Genomic DNA, 22,752 nt, shown 5'->3' with positions numbered 1-22,752 from the left:
CTTGCAGTGAGCTGAGATCCGGCCACTGCACTCCAGCCTGGGCGACAGAGCGAGACTCCGTCTCAAAAAAAAAAAAAAAAAAAAAAAAAAATCAACAGCAAAAAACTCTTTATGAAGTAAACAAGGCAGCTGGTGTGGTGGCTCATGTCTGTAATCCTAGCACTTTGGGAGGCAGGAGTTCAAGACCAGCCTGGTCTACATGGTGAAACCCCATCTCTACAAAAAAAAAAACAAACTAGTCAGGTGTGGTGGTACGTACCTGTGGTCCCAGCTACTTGGGAGGCTAAGGTGGGAGGATCACTTGAGCCCAGGAGGTGGAGGTTGCAGTGAGCTATGATGGCACCACTACACTCCAGCCTGGGCAACAGAGCGAGACCCTGTCTCAAAATAAAATAATAAATTGGCCACAGTGGCTCCTGCCTGTAATCCCAGCACTTTGGGAGGCCAAGATGGTGGATCACTTGAGGCCAGGAGTTCAAGACCAGCCCGGCCAACATGGAGAAACTCAGTCTCTACTAAGAATACAAAAATGAGCTGGGTGTGGTGGGGCATGCCTGTAATCCCAGCTACTCGGGAGGCTAAGTTACAAGGATCACTTGAACCCAGGAGGCAGATGTTATAGAGAGCCAAGATTACACCTGCACTCTAGCCTGGGCAACAGAGCAAGACTCTGTCTTATAAATAAATAAAGATAAATAAAATAAAAAAGAAAATGATTTTTAAAATATAAAATAAAGGCCAGGCACGGTGGCTCACGCCTGTAATCCCAGCGCTTTGGGAGGCCAAGGCGGGCGGATCACGAGGTCAAGAGAGTGAGACCATCCTGGCCAACATGGTGAAACCCCGTCTCTACTAAAAATACAAAAATCAGCTGAGTATGGTGGCACACGCCTGTAATCCCAGCTACTCGGGAGGCTGAGGCAGGAGAATTGCTGGAACCTGGGAGGCAGAGGTTGCAGTGAGCCGAGATCATGCCACTGCACTCCAGCCTGGCAAGAGAGCAAGACTCCGTCTCAATAAATAAATAAATAAATAATAAAATAATAAAATAAAATAAGATTGAGTTCCAGGCTGGGAGTGCGGGCTCACACCTGTAATTCCAGCACTTTGGGAGGCCAAGGTGGGTGGATCACTTGAGGTCAGGAGTTTGAGACCAGTCTGGCCAACATGGTGAAACTCCATCTCTACTAAAAATACAAAAATTATCCAGGCATGGTGGTGGACACCTGTAATCCCAGCAACTCGGGAGACTGGGGCAGGAGAAATGCTTGAACCCAGGAGGCTGAGGTTGTGGTAAGCCAATATCACTCCATTGCACTCCAGCCTGGGCAACAAGAGTGAAACTCCATCTCAAAAAACAAACAAACAAACAAATAAATAAATAAATAAAATATAAAATACAGTTCCAGATAAACAGATCTTTTTAAGTATAAGTATATCCCCAATGTTGCATGGGCTAGACTTATACTAAAAGAATTCTGTGTTAACCAGAACTCGGGTTTTACTGGGCATCCACAGAAGGCTGTGTCTGGCAGCCTTCCTCAGAGACAAAGTCACTTGCCCTGGGTCATCCAGCAGGTTGTTAGAGCCTGGGATGGGGAAACTGAGGTCCCAGGGTTGCAGGAGGTAGGGGGGGAGCGTGGGAAGAGGTAAAACATGTCTGCAACAGAGTCTGACCCCTTGACTTCTCTCCCTTTCTCTCTCTCCCCCTCCCCCTCTCTCTGTCGCCACTGGGCCACTCAGTCCTGGTATCTGGGATAGCAAAGGTCTTCTTCCCTCGCCCCTTCTCCATCGTCCCGGGAATCCCAGGGGGCCGCACAGCTGGCCCCCGGCCCACGTTTTCGGTGGAAAATTAGAGTGAACAAGAACACCCCCGCCGACCCCCAGCCCGGCCGAAAAGACAAAACACACAGACGCACACACGCAGGAGGAAAAGAAAAAACAAAGGAAAAAGAAGAAGAAGAAAAACTAAAAACCCACCCAAGCAAGAAGACAAAAGGTAAAGACGCAACGTTTCCAACTCTCGGGACGCCAAGGCCACAGGACTGGAGGGTCAGGCCCCGCCACCGCACGGGAGACCCGGGACAAGGGCGTCTTCCTAAATTATTCATCTCTCCGCCTGCTGCTCGGGAAGGACAGACGCCTGCCACCCGCCCGCGCCCCGGAGGCCCTGGCTCTGTCCGGAGACCAGGTGAGCACAGCCTGGAGCCTGTGCCCAGGGCCGACAGGCGCGACACCCAGCAAAACCACCTCTCCCGGGGCCCCCGCGCCTCTGCCGGACACGGACCGGCCCCCGCCCTCCCCACCGAGGACGCAGCCACTGGGGGGAAAGGGAGACGCAGCGGACCCCGGCCGGGCAGCAGAGACCGCGGAGGCGGGCAGGGTGGGGCAGGCGAGTGGTGATGTCATGGGGGTGCGTGGCGCTTGCTAGCCCTGGCCAGGGGAGGGAGCGAGGCCCAGGCACCTGCTGGCCCTCGAGGGGGCCCTGCCTGCTGTGGGGCCTCCCCACACGCCCCTCCCAAAGCGCCGGCCGACTCGCTGTCTCGCTGGGGACTCTTTCAGCCCTCGCGCCCGCCCGTTTGGGAGGAGAAGTCTCTATGCAATTATGCAATTGATCCCGCCCCCCCCCACTCTCCCCCCCCACCCCCGGCATAGGAGGCCCCCCCCCACCTCGCCCGGCTCACACCCCCAAAGGGAGGGACCCACATTGCACACACTGTAAGAAATGCACTTTCCGAAGAAGCGGATGGGGGAGCCGGGACATCCAGAGCTCCCCGAGTTGGGGGTGCCCGTCTGGAGCCCCCCCATCAGCCCCTGGCGGTGGGAGGTGAGAGCGAGTGGTTTAAGTGCCTGATTCCCACCACCCGCCCCCCCTCTTTGTCCAGCTGGGACACGGAATGGCCACGGGCCTCCTCCCCCTCCCCTCCAGCCCCTCCACCAGCCCCTCCAGTCACCCCTCATCGCCGTGCCCCCCCCCAGAGCTAGAGAGATGGGGCCCCTCCGTGGCCCAAGGGGCAGAGCTGGGCGTCACCTCCCAAGCATCCTGCCCTGCCGGGGCGCGGGGATGGGCTCTGGGGAAGCCGGTGCGCCCCCCACGCCTCCGCTGCCAGTGCCTTACATTCTGGAGCGACCCCCCTCCCTGGTGCCTCCCAGCGAAGGGGGACTGCCGTTTGCACTTTCATCGCCCCCCCAAGCGGGGCCCAGCCGGGGGACGTGCATAACGGCTGAGCCCCCGAGGAGAGAGGAGGCCGACGCCAGCGGTCCCCGCTCGGGACGGGGAGGGTTCTGGGGGGGTTCGGCGTCGCACCTCGGGGCCCCCTCGCGGCCGTGCAGGGGGCCTCCCATCTGCTAAGCGTTTTTCCGTTGAGCTGCTCCAAAAACACTAAGCTGGGGACGCCAGGTGCCCCCCACCCCGGCTCCCTGGCCCCATCCACACCTCCACCCCCACCCCGGGATCGCCATCTTTAGGGGAGGCCTGGGAGGGGGTGTCAGGTGTTTTAGGGCCACCGAGCTCAAACACAAGGCCCCCTCCCCGGCCCACCCAGCCCAGCCCCAACTGACCTCCATGCCTAGGGAGAATCTCCCCCCACCACGGCCCGCTCCCCGCACCCAGGCCAAAGCCAGGGCAGGTCTCCGGGTCTCACCTGCTCCTAGCCTCACCCCCCTGCCCCCGAAATCCAGACTCTCCTCCCAAACTAGCCCCAGGAGCTTGGCGAACCCGCTCGCTCCTGAAGAGAAAGACCCAGGACCCTTCCCCATCACCCCCCAAGAGAGGTTCGCCATCCTCTGGCCTCGAGCCCTTGGTCCGTCCGTCCGTCTGTCTGTCCTCAGGGCCCCGCCCCCCGGTGGCCCTTGGGGACCAAAGCGTGGGCCGCTCTCCAGGAGGGCGGGCAGGGGAGGGGGTGGTAGGGCTGTGCCATTGGGGTGTCCGGAAGCTTCTCAGCCAGGGTGGGGGTCGTGGGGTTGGGGAGGGGGGCCAGCCGGGCTCCCGAGGGTCAGGGCGCGACGAGAACCAACTCTTTACCTAACTTTGCATGGTGCTTAGTCAAGGACTCCTGCGACCTGGCTCCCGAGGTCAGCTGGCGGCGCTGACACACATGCATGGCAGATTATACCTGGCTCTATCTCCCTCCCCCTCGCCCCCCCTCTGCCCCCCACTTCCTCTTTAAAAAAAAAAAAAAAAGATACAAAAAAAAAACCTTAAAAAAATTCCATGTTTCCTAATTTGCACGAAATTTTCTACCACAAGATGTGCCTTGCCTTCCGAGAATAAGTATTACCTTTAAACAATATCAGCGCACACACATAGCTGCATGTTCTGCTCGTGTAGTTTAAAAAAAAAAAAAAGACAAAACAGTGACATGAAATAAAAAATAAAAATTGAAAAGGGATGTATTTCTATTTGTAAAAAAAAAAATAAAAAATAAGAAAGTGAGAATCTAAAAAAAAAAAAGAAGAAGAAAACCCACACTAAAAATCAAGCCACTGAAAACAATTGCCCCCAGGTCTACCCAGTCCCTGGCTGTCCTTGGTCCTGTCTCCCCTCCTGCTGTATTCAGGGGGTGCCCCCTGGTGCTCAGCCTCTACCACCCCCAACCCTGCTCTCGGGTACTCAGAGGGGTCATTTCTGAACCCCTGCCCAGAGGACAGACCTCCAGGGCCCACCTTGGCCCTGGGAAAGGGCTCTCCTCTCTGATTGGTCCCTGGGCCATGGGCCGGCCCCCAGACACCATTCACTGACCCACTGCAGGTTGTCCCCCCAACTGTGGGGTGGCTACCCCACCTGCAGCCAGACTCCCCACTCCTCACTTTTCATGCAGGCTGGCATACCCCTGGCTCAGGGTCAAATGCTGTTCTCACACCCACCTCAGAGGCACCCCCTCTCCCCTGCCCTGTGCACCCCCACCCTTCTTGCCAAAGGACCTCTTTTCCCCTATCCAGAGACCACCCCAGGTGGCATTCTCTCCCACTCTCTCCTTTGTCCCCCATCCCCTGTCTCTGTCTTCCAGCTGTGAATATGAAGGGTATCCGGTATGAAACAAACAGAAACAAAACCTGATATATGCAATATCTGTCTGTCTGTCTGTGTGTCTACCCACGGGCCTGACTCAGCCATTGGAGGCCCAGCCGAGGGTCCGGCAGGGCGCAGGGACAGCCAGGCAGCACCGAGTCACAGGCCGTGGTCCAGTGGCTGACCATGCTGTTGTCTTGTCCTTGATTTTATTTTCTCGTATTCTTTCTTTTTCTTTTCTTTTGGTTTTTAACTCCAGCTTCCTTTGCTTTTTACTTGACCAAAGATAAGACAATAGCCAGATGGTTAGTGGGGCAGCCAGGCAGGGAGGAGCCAGGGCTGGGATTCTCCAACCTTAGGCCATTCCTGCAGCCCTAACCACCTCCGGCCCCTCCCGGGCCCTCCAAGCATCTCGTGTAGGGACCCACGCAGATGGTCCCGTTCATTCACCATGGCCCCCCACCCTGGGGTTTCGGGTGGTCTCCACAGCCACCATCACTCATGCCATGTTTTCTTCCAAAAAGTCACCTCAGCGGTCTCCCCAGGCGACACAGAGGGAGAGCCCAGACCACCACAGCTGGCCACGACTTTGCCCTTAAGTACTATCCATTGGCCAGAGAGCGCAGACTGGCTGCACACAGCATCCGTGTAGCTGGGATTTCTGGCTTTTTTTTTTTTTCTTCCTGCCCCCCTCCTGATCAAATCTGTCTTGCCAGGGAACTGGGAGCAACCGGTGGCAAAGGGAATGGGTGGCACCATGACTATCGGGACCATCGAGCCCCTGTGCAGCCCACATCTGGGGGCCCTGAGTCCTGGGCTGGGCGCCACCTTTCTCGCCCCGAGCTTGCCTCCTGGGCTCACTTGGCACCTTGGCTGAGTATAGCAGGCAGAAGCCCATGCCGGGCAGCATGTTGTGGTTGGTTTAGTTCTCCCCGCCTCCCCCCATTTATTGGAAAAGATATAGGGTCCCTGTAGGGCAAAATTCCCAGGCACCTTGCTGCAGACAGAATAAGACAAAAACACCAGGAACCGGGATTCCATGCACACCTCTGCAGTTTGGGTTCACAGAAGGGGGTGCTGTCATCCCTGGGTGGAAGAGAGAGTGTTGGTTTGGGGTTTGTTTTTCTTTTCACATGTATGAAACTGACATCTTCTCAGACCTTGTCCCACCCTCCTCCCAAAGCCCTGATCACCCACCCCTGCTATGGACACCACACCCATGCCAGGCCCCCCCAGTCTCACTCTGGGGTCTGCCCATTCTGTGGGAAAGAATAGGGAGGCCTCCCAAGTATATGCAAATTGTCTCCATTCCGTGGGGGCACCTGACCCTGACCCGGGTGGAGATGGGGCATGGAGGAGTAGGAAGACCCAGCCCTATTTGTCTGGGGAGAGAGGGATCTGGAGTCCTTCATGCCCAGGTCTGGAACCCAGGTTCTGACCCCAAAGCCCCACCCTGGGCTAGACAATCAGATCGCAAAGGAATGCCAAAGGGGACCCTGTTGGGAGATCCGCTTAGGGGCCAGACCTGGGTCCCCCTGCAGGTCCCCAGGCAGCAGGCAATTCCACCTTCCGTGCCCCAGGACCTTCAGAGACAGCAGCATCCCAGGCACAGACAGACTTGGCTGCATCCCACTGTCCCTTGCAAGAGAGGTCCTGGAGCCGGGAGCAACTGTCCAGCCCTCCAGAAGAGACAGCAAGCAGGCCCCCTCTACACCCTGACTTTCCCGATGGTACTTCGACCTCCAGTGTAGGGCTCTACTATACATATATATAATTTTGGAATGTGTTTCTCATAATACAGAGTATACAGTGGCTACCTTTTATCTTGGTCTGGATTCTCTCTCTGAGACCCCGGATTTTACTTTCTCTTCGGAGGGCGCTGGGACATACGTCTGTCAATCCAGCTTCCTCCGCATCCTCCCATCTTTCCCCGTTTCTGTCCCATCAGACACTTCCTGAGAGTCTCACCTCCAAACTGACACCACTGCCCATCCGTCGCTCAGTGGTACAGAGTGTGGGGTCAGTCCACCACCCTTGACCTCCCCACAGGGCGAGGGGAGGAGGCGGACCCAAAGCACCACCAGCAGGACTTGTTGCCAGTGATACCAAAACAGACTTTTCCCCAGCAGTGCCTCACATGTCTACTGGTGTAGCTTTGGGATTCTCCTGCCGCCCCCGCCCCGAGTCCCTGGCAGCCCCCTCCCCAAGGCTTTGCTCACACCTGAGACAGGAAGGAGGAAGGGGATCCAACAGGAATAAGGGCCCCAGAGAGGAAGGAAGTCATGCACCCCCAAGCCACCACCTCCCAGCCGTCCACGCACATCTCCTGGCTGGAAGAGAGCCCTCTGAAAAGGGGACACGGGCTGCTCCGGCCCCTCAACTGCATCCACACCGCATCTTCTCATCTTGAGTCCCAGCCAGGCCCCCCCAAAACCAAAGTCCCCTCAAGTTCAGGAGTCCCAGCCTGTGCCCCCAACTTCCTACCCATCTGGCCCCGAGCATCCCCACACAGAGAAGGAACAAGCAAAGGCTCCGGGGGGACAGGATGGGGCAGGGCATACAGTGGGGGGTCGGGGGGCAGCAGGAAGGAGGGAGGAACAAAACATTTTCCTTTGGGTTTTTTTTTTTTTCATTTTTTTTTTCTTTCTTTCTTTTTTTAAACCCTCCTTACTCTTTGGGTGGTGTTGCTTTTCCTTTCCTTTTCCCTTTGAGATTTTTTGTTGTTGTTGTTTCCATTTTGTATTTTACTGATATTACCAGGATAGTTTACTCTCCTTCTAGCTTTCTGCTTACCGCACACCGGATAACACACACGTACACACCCACAAAAATGCTCATGAACCCAATCCGGAGAAGGTTCCGGCTGGGTCCCCCGCCCTCCCCACCTCCTGCTACTCCTCCCGACGGTGAGGACAGGAGGGGGACAAGGGGACACCTGGGCAGACCCGCCGGCTCTCCCCACCCCGCCCCACCCCTCACATCATACTCCAATCATAACCTTGTATATTATGCAGCCATTTTGGTTTTCGCGGACGCGCCTACCTAAGTACCATTTACAGAAAGTGACTCTGGCTGTCATTATTTTGTTTATTTGTTCCCTATGCAAAAAAAAAAAAAAAAATGAAAAAAGGGGGATTCCATAAAAGATTCAATAAAAGACAAAAAAAAAGAAAAAAGAAAAAAATGTATAAAAATTAAACAAGCTATGCTTCGACTCTTTCTGGCTGTCCCGGGTCCTCTTTTCCGTGTCCCGTGTGGGTTGCTGTGTGTCCTTTGGAAAAGTGAGGGGCAGAGGCTGCAGGGAGCTGGTGGGGGGACCCCGAACCCTGTGGATGGGCAGGCTGGGATTCTGAAGGCTTCAGATCAAGTGTCCCCCGGGGGCATTAGACAATGTCTGGGGACATTTGTGGTTGCCATGACTGGGGGATGCTCAAGGCATAGAGTCGGTGGAGGCCAGAGACACTGCTCAGCATTCTGCAGTGCCCAGGACCAAGATTCATCCACACAAGACGTCCACAGTGCCTGGCGGGGAGAGACCTGCTTTGATTATTTGGAGGAAATAAAAAAAATCAGATTTGCGGCCGGGCGCGGTGGCTCAAGCCTGTAATCCCAGCACTTTGGGAGGCTGAGATGGGCGGATCACGAGGTCAGGAGATCGAGACCATCCTGGCTAACACCGTGAAACCCCGTCTCTACTAAAAAATACAAAAAACTAGCCGGGCGAGGTGGCAGGCGCCTGTAGTCCCAGCTACCCGGGAGGCTGAGGCAGGAGAATGGCGTGAACCCGGGAGGCGGAGCTTGCAGTGAGCTGAGATCCGGCCACTGCACTCCAGCCTGGGCGGCAGAGCGAGACTCCGTCTCAAAAAAAAAAAAAACAAAATCAGATTTGCTTCCTGCTCATGGTAGACACCAGGGTAAGCTCCCAATGGGGTGGATGACAGAGACCAGAGAGACCCCCAGCTCCCCCCTCAGGGTGTGGATTCCAATGTGTGCAGCCTCTTAGGACCTCAGCAGGGTGGAGGATCATGGGACGCAGTCTACTGGGGGGTCTCTGAAATCCCCTAACCCAGGGAGTCTCACCCAAGGTTGATCCTGCCCCCCAGAGGACACTGGGTGATGTCTGAGACATCTGTGGTTGTCACGACTGGGGCATGCTCCTGGCATGGAGTGGGTGGAGGCCAGGGACGCCGCTCAGCACCCTGCAGTGCCCAGGACGGCCCCACCCCAGAGAGTGATCCAGCACGGATCTCCACAGTGCCCGGGGGTGGGGGAGACGCACTTTAGATGGTGGCTTTGAACGAGCTTCTGAGGCCAGACCTGTCCCAGCAACGCCCCTGGTGGCTGGTAACCTCTTCGCCTTTGTAGGATGGGCTGTTTCACATACCCCTGGGCCTTTGCTCATTCCTGCCTCCCCATCTGTGCAGACCTTTTCACACGGGTGTCCTCCTCTGCGAGGAAGCCTTCCCACCTTTCTCCAGCCTGGTTCCCTCCCGCAGCAGTCTCAGAGCTATCGGTGAATCCCATGAGGCATCTATGGGGCACCCACTCCATGTCAGGCACAGGGGATTCCGCCCCCTCCCTTACGCCTTGGAGTCGTCCAAGCCTGGCACACAGTCGGTGCTCAATAAATGCACAAAATGCCTTCTCTTGCCACCTGGCAAACTCCCAGTCACGGAGCAAAGACTTCCTGAGTACAAGCACTGAGACCCAGCAGTGAACAAAACACTGAAAATCAGGTCTCCTCTTGGAACCTACAGCTTCCTCCAGGTGAGGAAGAACAATAAACAACAAACAGAAGTGGCCGGGTGCAGCGACTCACACCTGTAATCCCAGTGATTTGGGAGGCCAAGGCAGGAGGATTGCTTGAGTCAAGGAGTTCAGGACCAGCCTGGGCAACATAGTGAGACCCCATCTCTACAAATAAACTTAAAAAGTTAGCTGGGCGTGGTGACACACCTGTCGTCTCAGGAGGCTGAGGTGGGAGGATTGTTTGATCCCTGGAGGTTGACGCTGCAGTGAGCTGTGATTGCACCACTGCTGTCCAGCCTGGAGTGCAACAGAGCAAGACCCTGTCTCCAATCAATCAATAAAATAGAAGTAAAAGAAGTCAGAGGAGGTAAGTGATGAGTAGGCCATTGAGCAGAGGAAGGGTGGGGGGTGGTCCCATCTAGACAGAGGCCCGGAGGGAGGGAGGGAAGGAGCGTCCTCAAATTCTGGCAGAAGTCACAGCCCCTGCAAAGGCCCCAAGGTGGGACCATGCCTGCTTCATTGGAGGAACAGTGAGGAGGCCCGTGTAGCTGGAGCAGAGTGAGGAGAGGGATTGAGGGACGACTGGAGGTTGGGGGGTGGGGGGACGGGGCAGGTCATGCAGGGCCTTGTGGGCCACAGGGAAAACTTGACTTTTCCTCTGAAGGAGGTGGGAGCCATGGAGGGCTGGGGGCAGAAGGATGGGCCCCAACATGGTTCCAACACGCCCTCCTCCAGGAAGCCCTCCCCACCTGCCCCAGCAGAGCTTCTATCCCCGATCCCTCCTGACCCAGCCGTGACCACTCATGGGCATGACCGTATCCAGCTCTGTCCCCTCCAGCCCGGGAGCCCCTCCCACATTGAGGTCAGAGAGGGAGGGAGGCTGGGGCCCGGGAGAATCAGGAGTGTGAGAGGGGCTGGCTGCGGTGGCTCACGCCTGCAGTCCCAGCACTTTGGGAGGCCAAGGCATATGGATCCCTTGATTCCAGGAGTTCGAGAACAGCCTGGCAACTTGGTGAAACCCCATCTCTACTAAAAATACAAAAATTAGCCAGGCGTGGTGGCACGTGCCTGTAATCCCAGCTACTCAGGAGGTAGAGGCACAAGAATCGCTTGAGCGCAGAAGGCAGAGGCTGCAGTGAGCCAGTGTCTCACCACTGCACTCCAGCCTAGGGAACAGAGTGAGACTCAAAAAAAAAAAAAAAAAAAAAAGTGAGAGGGGACAGGTGTGGTAGCTCATGCCTGCAATCCCAGCGCTTTGAGAGGCAGGCAGATCACTTGAGGTCAGGAGTTTGAGACCAGCCCGGACAACATGGTGAAACCCTGTCTCTACTAAAAATACAAAAATTAGCCGGGTGTGGTGGTTCACCCCTGTAATCCCAGCTACTCAGGAAGCTGAAGCAGGAGAATTGCTTGAACCTGGGAGGTGGAGATTGCACCACTGCACTCCAGCATGGGCAATGGAGCAAGACCCTAACTCAAAAAAAAAAAAAAAATTAGCCAGGCATGGGAGTGCATTCCTGTAGTCCCGGCTACTTGGGAGGTGGAGGTGGGAACATCCCTCGAGCCCGGTAGGTAGAGGCTACAGTGAGCCAAGATAGCGCCACTGCACTCCAGCCTGGGCAACAGAGCAAGACCCTGTCTCAAAAAAACCAAGAGTGTGAGAGACTTTCTTGGGGAGCTGAGATGGGGCCCTCCATTCTGTCCCCCACTCCAAAACCCCAGGTTGAGCCAGAAAAGCTCTTTGCCCCATGGGCTGCTTCCGTCTTACCCACAAGACCACAAGGCAGGGATGATCCTTTTTGGCAAATGGGGAAACTGAGCCACAAAGAAGCGAGGTAAGGTGCATGAACAGGGCAGCAGGCACACAGATACACGGCCCCACGCCTTCCTGGTGACAGGCACCGAGGACACCGAGGATGGGGGGTTCCAGGCCCCTTCCACGTCCCCCTCCCAACTTCGGTGGCCCCCACCACCCTCTGCAGCGAGGTTTTGGCGCCCCCTTGTGGGCAGACCGGGAACCCCACCCACCTTCCCCATCCCTGCTCCTCTCTGCAGCCAGAAAGGGGGGCTCCAGCCAGGCCAGAGGAGGCTTCCTGTAGAGCAGGGGTTGAGCCGAGGTCAGGGGGTCAGCCGGGGCTGGGGTGGAAATTCAGAGGGGTGGAAACCTAGCCTCCCCTTGGATCTTACGGAAAACCTCGGTCGTGTCCAGCCTTTGGCTACTGAGTGATGAGATTCCTGGCTGGGAGGTGGGGGCCGTCCCAGCACTGCAGGCTGTTGGGTTGGTCACCCCGACTCCCCACCCTAAAACGGGGGCAGGCTTGTGACAACCCAAAATGCCCCCGCAAAAAAATTCCAAATGTGGCCGGGTGCAGTGGCTCATGCCTGCAATCACAGCAATTTGGGAGACCCGAGATGGGAGAATAACTTGAGGCCAGGAGTTCGAGACCAGCCTGGGCAACATAGCGAAACCCTAGCTCTATCAAAAAATAAAATTAGCCGGGCACAGGGGCTCATGACGGTAATCCCAGCACTCTGGGAGGCCGAGGAGGATGGATTGTTTGAGCCTGGGAGTTTGAGCCCAGCCTGGGCAAGATGGCGAAACTGCGTCTCTACTAAAAACATGTAAGTTAGTCGGATATGGTGGTGGGTGTCTGTAATCCCAGCTACTCAGGAGGCTGAGGCATGACAATTGCTTGAACCTGGGAGTTGGAGGTTGCTGTGAGCCAAGATCGTGCCACTGCATTCCAGCCTGGGCAACAGAGGGAGACCCCGCCTCAAAAAAAAAAAAAAAATTAGCTGAGTGTAGTGATGCGCGCCTGCAGTCCCAGCTACTCAGGAGGCTGAGGCAGCAGGATTGCTTGAGCCCGGGAGGTCAAGGCTGCAATGAGCTATGATGGAACCACTGCACTCCAGCCTAGACAAGAGAGCAAGACCCTGTCTCTACAAAATATTTTATTATTTTTTTTTAATTTGCAAATGCCCCCTAGCGGAGAATTCCTGACCCCTGCACTCCAGCCTGGGAAGCAGAGTGAGACCTTGTCTCAAAAAATAATAACCACCATCCTGGCTAACACGGTGAAACTCCATCTCTGCTAAAATATACGCAAAAAATAGCCGGGAGTGGTGGTGGGCCCCTGTAATCCCAGCACTTTGGGAGGCTGAGGTGGGTGGATCACGAGGTCAAGAGATCGAAACCATCCTGGCTAACACGGTGAAACCCCGTCTCTACTAAAAACACAAAAAACTAGCCGGGCGAGGTGGCGGGCGCCTGTAGTCCCAGCTACTCAGGAGGCTGAGGCAGGAGAATGGCGTAAACCCGAGAGGCGGAGCTTGCAGTGAGCCGAGATCGCGCCACTGCACTCCAGCCTGGGCGACAGAGCGAGACTCTGTCTCAAAAAAAAAAAAAAAAAAAAAAAAAAAAAAAAAGAAAGGAAAAGAAAAAGGTCCTCGTTAAGAAATGGTCACTGTGGCCAGACTGAGGCTGGAGAATTGCTTGAACCTGGGAGGCGGAGGTTGCAGTAAGCCGAGATCACACCATTGCACTCCAGCCTGGGCGACAGAGCCTGGGTGACAGATCACTCCATCTCAAAAAAAAAAAACGAGAAATGGTCATTGTTCGGGGCAAGGTTCAGGGCCTGGAGAAGGTGAGGGGAAGCGGGAGAATAGAAACTGGGAAAAGGAAGTACTAGTCCCTTTCCAAGATATTGCAGGGCCCTGGGGCACCCCCACCCTCCAAGATACAGCTCCCAGGAACAAAGTCACGTGCCCCAAAACGTGGTGGAGTGGGGGAAGGAGCAAAGATTTCCGTGGAGACGGCGCTCAGGGCTCAAAGTCCGGGGCTCAGAACAGCAAAAAGCCAGATTGCCGGGGGAGTGTTTAATCTGCCCAGGGCATCTGGGCACCTGTGCAGCCTGAGCCTCCTTGTCATCCGCCCAGCCATCATCCCCAGCCCCAAAAGCAGCCTCCTTCCCCAGAGGTAAACTGAGTCCCAAGAGATGACAGGAGCCCTTCCAAAGGGCTCTTATGAATGCTTTAATGCAGGCCATCGGGAAGCAATCCTCAGCTGGGAGTGGGTGCGTGGGAGAGGGGAAGTTCTGGCCAGTAGACATCAGGCAGAAAGAAAAGAAATCAGGCAGTGGGTAGAAGCAGGTGGAGCCATGAGATTGTGGAGGATTGTGGGTGTCTCCTCAACCAGGGATGCTCTTCAAGTATGAGAAGAATCGTCAGGCAGGGACCAAGGTCAGGAAGAGGGGTGCATGAAAACCATGTTTGCCCAGAGAGCCCCCACTGAGGGAGGTGGGGTGGGTTCCAAGCCTTCTTCACTTGAGAACACTGTATTCTGAATCCCAGATGGAGTCATTTCACTGGATTCAAATCCAGGGCATTGCTTGTAGGGGGCAGAAGAGGTATCTCTGGGGGACTGCCTGGAAGAGGTAGCCGGGAATCTTCACATGGCTGTGTTCTTTGGTCTCTCTTGGTATCTGGGCTCTTCTTCCTCCAGCTCCAGTCCCAAGTTGCTCTCTCCTTCCTTCCCTGCCTTTTTCTCCTTCTTCCTCTTCTCTTCTTTCTCCTTGGCCGCTTTCTTCTCTCTCTTGTCTTCACTGCAGGGATACAAAGGCCCCAAACCATAATAAGAAACAGGGACACTCCTATTTAATAGTCACTCACTGGAACCAGCCCATGTGATGAGTGTTTTACAAGTGGTATCTCAGTGAATCTTCAAAATAACCCTAACTACGCAGCCTCACGATTTCCATTTCACAAAGACAGCACCTACGACTCAATTGCTCCATGGAAGGAGGGATGGATGGATGGATGGACATAAGCCAAAGGGCCCCAGTTGCCTCTTGGGACTCAGTTTACCCCTGGGGAAAGAGGCTGCTTTTGAGGCTGGGGGAAATGGCTGGGCAGATGATATGGAGGTTCACACTGCATATTCATCATTGCAACTAAGACTCAATTTCTCCATGAATGGATGGATAGATAGGTAGGAGGGTAAAGAAGTTGGGGAATAGGGCCGGGCGCGGTGGCTCAAGCCTGTAATCCCAGCACTTTGGGAGGCCGAGACGGGCGGATCACGAGGTCAGGAGATCGAGACCATCCTGGCTAACCCGGTGAAACGCCGTCTCTACTAAAAAATACAAAAAAAAAAAACTAGCTGGGCGAGGTGGCGGGAGCCTGTAGTCCCAGCTACTCGGGAGGCTGAGGCAGGAGAATGGCCTGAACCCAGGAGGTGGAGCTTGCAGTAAGCCGAGATCCGGCCACTGCACTCCAACCTGGGCGACAGAGCGAGACTCCGTCTCAAAAAAAAAAAAAAGAAGTTGGGGAATAGATGGGTAGATGAGTGGATGGGTGGGTGGATAGTGGGTGGGTGGATGGATGATCGATGGTTGTATGAATGAGTGGATGAATGGGTGGATGGCTAACTGGGTGAGCGGTTGGAAGGATGGATGGATGGGTGGGTGGGTGGATAGGTGGATGATAAATGGATGAGTAGACAGATGAATGGGTGGGTGGTTGGATGGGTGAGTGGATAGTTGAGTGGGTGGATGGATGATAGATGGATAGGTGATGGATGGATGGTGGGTGAATGGATGGGTGGGTGGGTGGATGGGTGAATGTGTGGGTGGATGGGTGAATGGGTGGATGAATGGATGGATGAGTGGGTGGATGAATTAATGAATGGGTGGGTGAACAGATGGGTGACTGAGTGGGTGAGTGAATAGATGAGTGGGTGTGTGGGTGGGCAGATGATGGGTGGATGATGGATGGATGGTGGATGGATGGATGATGGATGGGTGGATGGATGAATGAATGGGTTGGTGGATGAATGGATGGATGAGTGGGTGGATGGATGAATAGGTAAGTAGTTACATGAATGGATTGCTGCATGGAGGTTGAATAAATGAATTGGAAGATAGATGGATACATTACAGGAAAAAGAATGATGGAGGGATGGAGAATGGAGAATGGGTGGATGGGAGTATAGATGGATGTATAGATCAATGAACTAATGTATACGTGGATGGATGGATGAGTAGATAAGCAGTTAGGTGAATTGATGGTTGCATGGAGGGAGGGACAGATTAGTAAGTAGATGAGAGGATGAATTGGAGGAAGAAGAGAATGACATATCAATGGATAGGTAGATGGAGGATGAATGATACTGTACGTGGGGGGATAGATCAATGAGCTAATGGATAGGTAGACCGATGGATGGGCAGTTGGAGAGTGAAGACTACATAGTTTGGTGGATGCATAGGTGGGTGGGTGGGTGTGTCAGTGAGTGGACAGATCAATGGGCTAATGGGTAGGTGGACTGATGGATGGGTGGTTGGAGGGTGAGGACTGCACGGGCAAACCAATAGATGGATGTACCGGTGGATGGTTGGGTGGATGGATGGAGGAATGAACAAGGCAGAAAGGAAGCTACAGGTTCAGGTGTACAGGTGGGATCCAGATCCCCCAGTACATCCTGGGAATAGGAATCAGATTTTACTGGGGCTGAACCAGGTCTTAGACAAAGTCACCACTCAGGTCCTCTCCCTCAGGCACGTCTTGGACTCAACTGAGACTCTCCCAGCCAGGCTGGTCACCTCCCAGCGGAAGGTCACCCCCAGTCCTGGATGGATGGATGGATGGATGGACGGATGGATGGATAAATGGATGGGTGGATGGATGGCTGTGTGGGTGGATGAGTGAGTGAACAGATGGGTGATGGATGGATGGATGGATGATGGATTGATGGGTGGATGAATAGATGGGTGGGTGGATGAATAGATGGGTTGGTGGATGGATGGTGAATGGATGGGTGATGGATAGATGGGTGGGTAGATGGATGGGTGTGTGAATAGATGAGCGGGTGGGTGGATGGGTGAGTGAGTGGATGGGTTGGTGAATGGATGGGTGAGGGGGTGGGTGAGTGAATAGATGGGTGATGGATGGATGGATGGATGGACGGACGAATGACAGATGATGGGTGGATGGATGGTGGGTGGGTGGATGGGTAGGTGATGGATGGATGGGTGAGTGGATGGATAAGTGGTGGGTGAATGGATTAGTGGGTGGGCAGGTGGGTGAGTGAACAGATGGCTGATGAATAGATGATGGATGGATGGATGGGTGAATGGGTGAGTGGGTGAATGGGTGAGTAGGTGAATGGATGAGTGGGTGGATGAGTGGGTGATGGGTGGATGGATGATGGATGTCTGCGTCCCTGAGCCCTTTGTGGGCAGTGTCATAGGAGACACTGAGTCCAGGTGGGTCACCCATACCTAGGCCTTGTACAGACACCTACACAATCCTACACCACAGTCTTCTTCAACAGGTATTTATTAAGCACTTCCTGTGTTCCAGGCCCAATGCTGGGTATGAGGACACAGCCAGGACCAAAACTAAGTTGCCTACACAACTGGAAGGCACCATGTAATGTCTCAAACTTAGTGAATGACTAAGACCGTTCTGCTGGTGATAAACGTGAATGAGACATGGGGCTGGGGACAGCGTCGGGAAGGCTGGTGGCCAGGCCGGAAACCCCTGAGTGGGGACTGGAAGAGGAGGAGGAGCTGCCAGAAGATAAAGGAAAGGTGAAGGTCCCAGGGCAGTAATGTGCTTGAAGGATTCAGGACAGTAAGGTCATCAGTGCACACCTGTTCCCCCACCCCGAGGAGGGGCTCACACAGACCCCTGACACCCGCCCGCAGGCATAGTACCTCCCGTCCTGGTATGGGTTGGACTCCATTCTTAACGTGGTCTCCTCGTCCTCAGCCCTGCAGAGATAAAGGGAAGGGTGGAAGGGGGTGGGAGGGGAGTAGGGGGAGGTAAAGGGAAGGAAGCGGTGTGACAGCCTCAACCTCTGTCCCAACCTCCCAGCCGGGGCTCATGAACCCCAGGAGGCAAGGAAGGGCTGGGCTGCCGGGCCGGTTATCTTGGGGAGAGAGGCGGGGGTGCAGGCCCGGGGTCTGGGCTCTGAGAGTAGGGGTTGGAGGAGCAGCAGGGCAATGGGAGACCTTTGGACATAGAGGCTGGTGATGGGGGGACCAGAGAGGGTTGGGAAGCTGGGGGCGGGGGCAGCGCTTTGGGCAGGGCTGTGGGGGCAGCGGGGTGGGGCGGGCGCCCACCTGGCCTTGGAGCACCAGAGGCGGTTGGCCAGCAAGACCACATAGACGATGAACAGGAAGCCGACTACTGCAGCCAGGCCCACGAGCCACGGCTTCAGGCGACGCTCTGTGGCTGCAGGAAGTTGGGGAGGCTCGACTCAGAGGAAGGACAGGGCAGAAGACCCCCATTCCCCCACCACCCTAGCAAGGAGAGAGAGAAGGGCACTGGGGGTGCTCCGACAGAGCGGGTATTGGAAAGGGACGGAGCTTCAGAGACCGGGGTGGCGTAGGGGGGTCGGCGGGGTTTAGAGAGGGAGAGGGTACCTTACCAGGGTGGGAGGGAGCCTGGGGGCCCAGAGAGGGGAGGGGCTCATAAAGAAGGGGGGCTCGGAGGGGACTGAGTTTACAAATCAGGAGGGCTCTGAAGGGGCGGGGCTTATAATGCAGGAGGAGGCTCAGGGGGAGGGGCTTCTAAAGGAGGCGCTGAGAGGGGAGGGGCTTATGACAAAGGAGGGGCTCAGGGGTGGGGTTTACAAAGGAGGAGGAGCTCAGAGGAGGGGCTTCTGAAGGAGGAGGAGACTCAGATGGGGAGGGGCTTGTGAAGAACAGGGTCTCAGATTGGGAGGAGCTTATAAAGAAGAGTCTGGGGGCGTTGGGCTTACAGCAGAGGAGCTCATGGGAGGGGCTTACAAAAGGAGGCGGAGCTCACAAGGGAGGGGCTTACAACAGAGGCGGGGCTCAGGAAGGGGTTCATAAAGGAGGAGGAGAAGGAGGGGCTTACAAAGGAGGAAGGGGCTCAGATGGGGAGGGGCTCGTGAACTAGGGGGCTGAGTGGGAGGGGCTTAGAGAGGAGGCAGAGGCTCAGGGGGAGGGGCTTATAAAGGAGGAGGTGCTCAGAGGGGAGGGGCTTATGGAAGAGGAGGGACTCTGGGAGGGGCTTATAGAAGAGGAGGGCCTCTGGGAGGGGTTTATAAAGGCGGAGTAGTGAGAAGGAGGGGCTTACAAAGGAGGAGGGGGCTCAGATGGGGAGGGGCTTGTGCAAGAGGCAGGAGCTGAGAGTGGAGCCAAGCTCAAGCCGGGCTCAGCCAGGTGTGCTCAGAAGGGCTGGAGAAGGGAGAGGCTCAAGTGGGCAGTGGGGTGGCCCTTACAAAGGAGGGCAGAGCCCAGCGAGGGGGAGGGTGGGCGGGACTGCGGGGTTTGAGGAGGGCCCCCAAGCCACCCTTCCTCTTCTTCCTGCCCCCTCTCCTCTTTCTCGCCAGGGAAAGTTGGGAGATGGTGATCACCTGACCAACACCCCCATCCCACGACGCCCCCTCCCGCCCCCCTGCACCTACCCTGCTGGGCCTCCGCCGGGGAGAGGAGCAGAAACTCCAGCACCAGAAGGACCCCCAGGGTCTCCATGACGGTCGAGCGAGCCAGCAGCCAGCCAGCGGCGGTCCACAGGTTTGGTGTGGGCGAGGCCCTACCTCCCCGTGATAAGGCACAGGCGGTCCGGGGGCGGGGGATGCCTGACACCTGGGAGCAGGGCCCGCCCCTGGCACCATCTGGTTGGGCATCCTGCCCTCCCCTGCCAGCTCCTGCCCCATCGCTCTCCCTTCGGGAGGCCAGACTCTGGACCTGTGTAACAATTAACTGAGGAAGTCCCTCCTCCCTGCACCCTACCCTGGGGACCATCAGCCTCAGAGCCGCCCCCTCGCGATCCCTGCTGCAGGGGCGGAACTGAGATGACTGCGACCTCCTGTCCCGGCCCAGGCCCCTGCCACTCTGTGCACAGGGGGAACTGACAAATACAACTAGAATATCTTTAAAAGGGTGCACCCGCCCGGTGCCTCACGCCTGTAATCCCACCACATTGAGAGGCCAAGGCGAGCGGATCCTTGAGCCCAGCTTGGGCAACTTTGTGAAGCCCTATCTCTACAAAAATAGAAAAATCAGCCAGGCGCGGCGGGCGCCTGCAGTCCCAGCTACTAGGGTGTGCCGAAGTGGATCTCTTGAGCCCAGGAGTTTGTGGCTGCAGCCAGTTATGGTCACACCACTGCACTCCAGCTCGGGTGACAGAGGAAGACCTTGTCGCAAAAGAAATAAAGAGTCACCAAGGCCAGGTACGGTGTCTCACGCCTGTAATTCCAGCACTCTGGGAGGCCAAGGCGGGAGAATCGCTTGAGACCAGGAGTTCCAGACCAACCTCCTACCGTCTCTAAAACAAAAAATATAAAACTTAGCTGAGCATGGTGGCCTGCACCTGTAGTCCCAGCTACTCAAAGAGACTGAGGTGAGAGGATCGCTTGAGCCCAGGAGTTCCAAGCTGCAGCGAGCTACCACTGCACCACAGCACTCCAGCCTGGGCAACAGAACAAGACCTTGTCTCTAAAAACAAAATTAATTTGAGAGTTGGCTTTTGTGTTCTCAGAGCACACACAAGGTTCCGTGCTCGGCAGTTTCACAGATCGCATTTCCTTTCTTAACACCCCGCGAAATGGTGCCAGTCTCATTGTGCAGAGCCCAGGAAAGTCAAGGTCACACAGCAGGTCTGACCTGGGATTTGAAGCCGGGTCTGCCTCACCCCCAGCTTATCCTGCCTCGCCCAGGTTCTTGGCCCCTGGGGACCCACAGGCAGCCGTGGGAGCACACGGGGACAGGAAAGGTGTGCAGAGGCCACATGCCCGTGGTCCACCTGCAAACCTGGAAGCTCTCACGTGGGGATGCCCCGAAGGGCTGATGACTCAGGATCCAGGCTCTCCTGTCCTCAACTTTGGTCCCTCGGCTGATTAGATAGCGGGCCCTGCCCGGGCGAAGGGTGACCCCACCCCAGCTGACACGGGAGCAGCCATGGCCCAGGCGAGTGGTAGGAAGGCCCAGCGTCATCATCGCACATGTGTTTATGAGCGCCTGCTGCGTTGCTGCCACTTCCTCTCTTCCAGAGGTCTGTGCATGACCGCTGAGCAGACAGGCCACTCAGCAGGACTGGGCTCACACGTCCCAGCCCGAGGACGGCCACAGGTCTGCCTGAACAGCCAGGCAGGCATCTATTAACCTCTTACTGTATATCCCATCTTGTGCAGGGCTTGAGAGGGAAGGAGGCCTTGCTGCTGTCTGGGAGCTCTCCATCTGGTTAGGAAGTCAGGACCACCCCCCAGAGACAAGCCCACCCAGCAGCCGAGGTGGGGGCTGGAGAAGCTTTGGAGGTAGGGGAGCCCAGTAGAGGGGGTGGGGGCGGGACCCGCCTCGGAGATTCTGCCCTCCAAAGTCAGTCAGTTGCCTGGGCTTTTTCTGAGAGAAGCACTCTGTGCTCTGAGACCTTGGCGAAGCCATTTCACCACTGCGTGCCTCGGTTTCCCCCATCTGTTAAATGGGGGCGATCAGCTCTACCTTGGAGGACTAAATGAGATACTGCATAGAAAAAGCCTGCTCTGCACAGCAGCAGGTACGCGCTAAGCGCTAGGTAAGGTTGGCCGATACTATTACCATGTTTTAAATCGCCCTAGTGCTCCTAGTTCACAGTTTGCTGATAGCTTGGCCGAGGCTGAGCCGAGCAGGCTCTGAGAGTGTGAAAGTAGCCAGCGTCCAACCCCCGGAACCTGCTGGCTGGGGAGGAGAAAGCCGTCCGCTGCGACCAGGGAGCTCAGGATTTGCAGAAAGGGCTCCAGTGCGCACAAGTTCCATCTACACGACCGCCAAAGCGTCCAGAACCCGGATTCAGGATTCACGTTCACATCAGCTTCCAGAAGGAGCTTCCGGATGGGGGATCCTTGAAGGCAATCGAGGGGCGGCGGGGCTCCGGGGGAGGCGGGGGTTCGGAGGGGGCTGCCCCACCACCCCCGCCGGTGTCCTCCTCGCCCTGCCAGGCCAGGGCCAGCTGCAGGTCCAGCCCCTCCAAGTCCTCTCCGGTCAGGCTGGGGCGCAGCTCCCGGGGTGCGGCCTCCTGGTCTGGCTTCGGACCAAACACGCAGTCTGCAGCAAGGGGGCTCGTGAGGCAACTCCCCGGCCCCGGCCACCCTCCTCTGTCCCCTCCCCAGCTAGGAGAAGCCCTTGGATCCCCTGACCACCCACCCAGGGTGGTCCAGCAGCAGCCCAGGCTAGGTTTCGGTGGGGGCAGCTCACCGGCCAGGTCGTGGGCGAGGTCTTTGATGAGGTGCCCGACGATGGCGTAGGCGACGGCCACCACCACCAGTGCGGCCAGGAGCAGGTACAGCACGTACCTGGGCAGGCGGATGGTGTCCAGGGGCGGCGGCCGGTACTCCTCGTACAGCGGCGGGGACGGGCTCCAGCCCTCGGCCTCCCCCTCGGCCGCCAGCCCCGGCATGGTGTCCGCCCGGCACAGGGGAGTCCCAGAGGTGACCCACGCAGCGGAAGTATTAAGGGGCTTTGAGCTAAGAGGATTGGGCGGCTGCCCCGCGGCCACCATCTGCCTGGGTTAATCACATTGCAAATCACTTCCGCCCACCGGCAACGTACTTGCTCAGCCCCAGTTACCACTCTGCCCAGCCATCCCCATCTCGGGGCCTCCGCACAGGCGCTTCTTTCTCCCAGGAATGCCCTGCCCAGATTTCCTCCCGGCCGGCTCACTCTCTTCATTCATTCATCTTTTTAATTCTTATCATTTTATTTAATTTTTTTCGAGACAGAATTTCACTCTTGTCGCTCAGGCTAGAGTGCAAAGGCGAGATCTCAGCTCGCTGCAACCTCCGCCTCCCGGGTGCAAGTGATCCTCCCACCTCAGCCTCCAGAGTAGCTGGGATTACAGGTGACCGCCACCACACCTGGCTACTTTTATTATTATTTTTGAGACAGGGTCTTGCTCTGTCGCCCTGAGTGCTGGAATGCAGTGACCCGATCATAGCTCACTGCACCCTCGACCTCCCGGGCTCAAGAGATCCTCCCGCCTCAGTCTCC

General features: G+C 56.4%; 3 protein-coding genes across 5 annotated transcripts in view; 1 reads left to right on the top strand and 2 right to left on the bottom strand.

Moving 5' to 3' along the window:
* Positions 1-8,230, top strand: part of NFIC (nuclear factor I C) — a 113,641-nt gene extending 105,411 nt beyond the window's left edge. For all 3 annotated transcript variants that reach the window (XM_050770430.1, XM_050770432.1, XM_050770429.1), the window contains one exon: positions 1,744-8,230. In XM_050770430.1, coding sequence (XP_050626387.1) covers positions 1,744-1,761 — 18 coding nt within the window. In that variant the 3' untranslated portion in view covers positions 1,762-8,230. The remainder of the gene's footprint in view (positions 1-1,743) is intronic.
* A 5,546-nt stretch (positions 8,231-13,776) lies between these two features.
* On the bottom strand, positions 13,777-19,320 carry SMIM24 (small integral membrane protein 24). Its single transcript, XM_050770901.1, has 4 exons — positions 19,194-19,320; positions 17,881-17,992; positions 17,473-17,529; positions 13,777-14,361 (listed from the first exon to the last, which is right to left on the bottom strand). The coding sequence occupies exons 1-4, from the start codon at positions 19,258-19,260 to the stop codon at positions 14,208-14,210; spliced, it is 390 nt and encodes a 129-aa protein (XP_050626858.1). The 5' UTR covers positions 19,261-19,320; the 3' UTR covers positions 13,777-14,207.
* A 2,248-nt stretch (positions 19,321-21,568) lies between these two features.
* On the bottom strand, positions 21,569-22,162 carry SMIM44 (small integral membrane protein 44). Its single transcript, XM_050770894.1, has 2 exons — positions 21,961-22,162; positions 21,569-21,810 (listed from the first exon to the last, which is right to left on the bottom strand). The coding sequence occupies exons 1-2, from the start codon at positions 22,160-22,162 to the stop codon at positions 21,569-21,571; spliced, it is 444 nt and encodes a 147-aa protein (XP_050626851.1).
* Between the last annotated feature and the right edge of the window lie 590 nt (positions 22,163-22,752).

The sequence above is a fragment of the Macaca thibetana genome, chromosome 19 (genome assembly GCF_024542745.1).
Source record: "Macaca thibetana thibetana isolate TM-01 chromosome 19, ASM2454274v1, whole genome shotgun sequence".
NCBI classification, from domain to species: Eukaryota; Metazoa; Chordata; class Mammalia; order Primates; family Cercopithecidae; genus Macaca; species Macaca thibetana.
Note: the sequence above shows the minus strand (reverse complement) of the source record. Positions and strands in the feature narration are given on the sequence as shown.

What these genes read in the sequence shown, in the direction of transcription:
- SMIM24 (XM_050770901.1), bottom strand. Translation starts at nt 19,260, where the DNA reads ATGGAGACCCTGGGGGTCCTTCTGGTGCTGGAGTTTCTGCTCCTCTCC. An exon ending in CCCGGCGGAGGCCCAGCAGG is followed by an intron (nt 17,993 to 19,193) that starts GTAGGTGCAGGG and finishes AACTTCCTGCAG; the next exon opens with CCACAGAGCGTCGCCTGAAG. An exon ending in AACCCATACCAGGACGGGAG is followed by an intron (nt 14,362 to 17,472) that starts GTACTATGCCTG and finishes GTATCCCTGCAG; the next exon opens with TGAAGACAAGAGAGAGAAGA.
- SMIM44 (XM_050770894.1), bottom strand. Translation starts at nt 22,162, where the DNA reads ATGCCGGGGCTGGCGGCCGAGGGGGAGGCCGAGGGCTGGAGCCCGTCC. An exon ending in CCTCGCCCACGACCTGGCCG is followed by an intron (nt 21,811 to 21,960) that starts GTGAGCTGCCCC and finishes CCCTTGCTGCAG; the next exon opens with ACTGCGTGTTTGGTCCGAAG.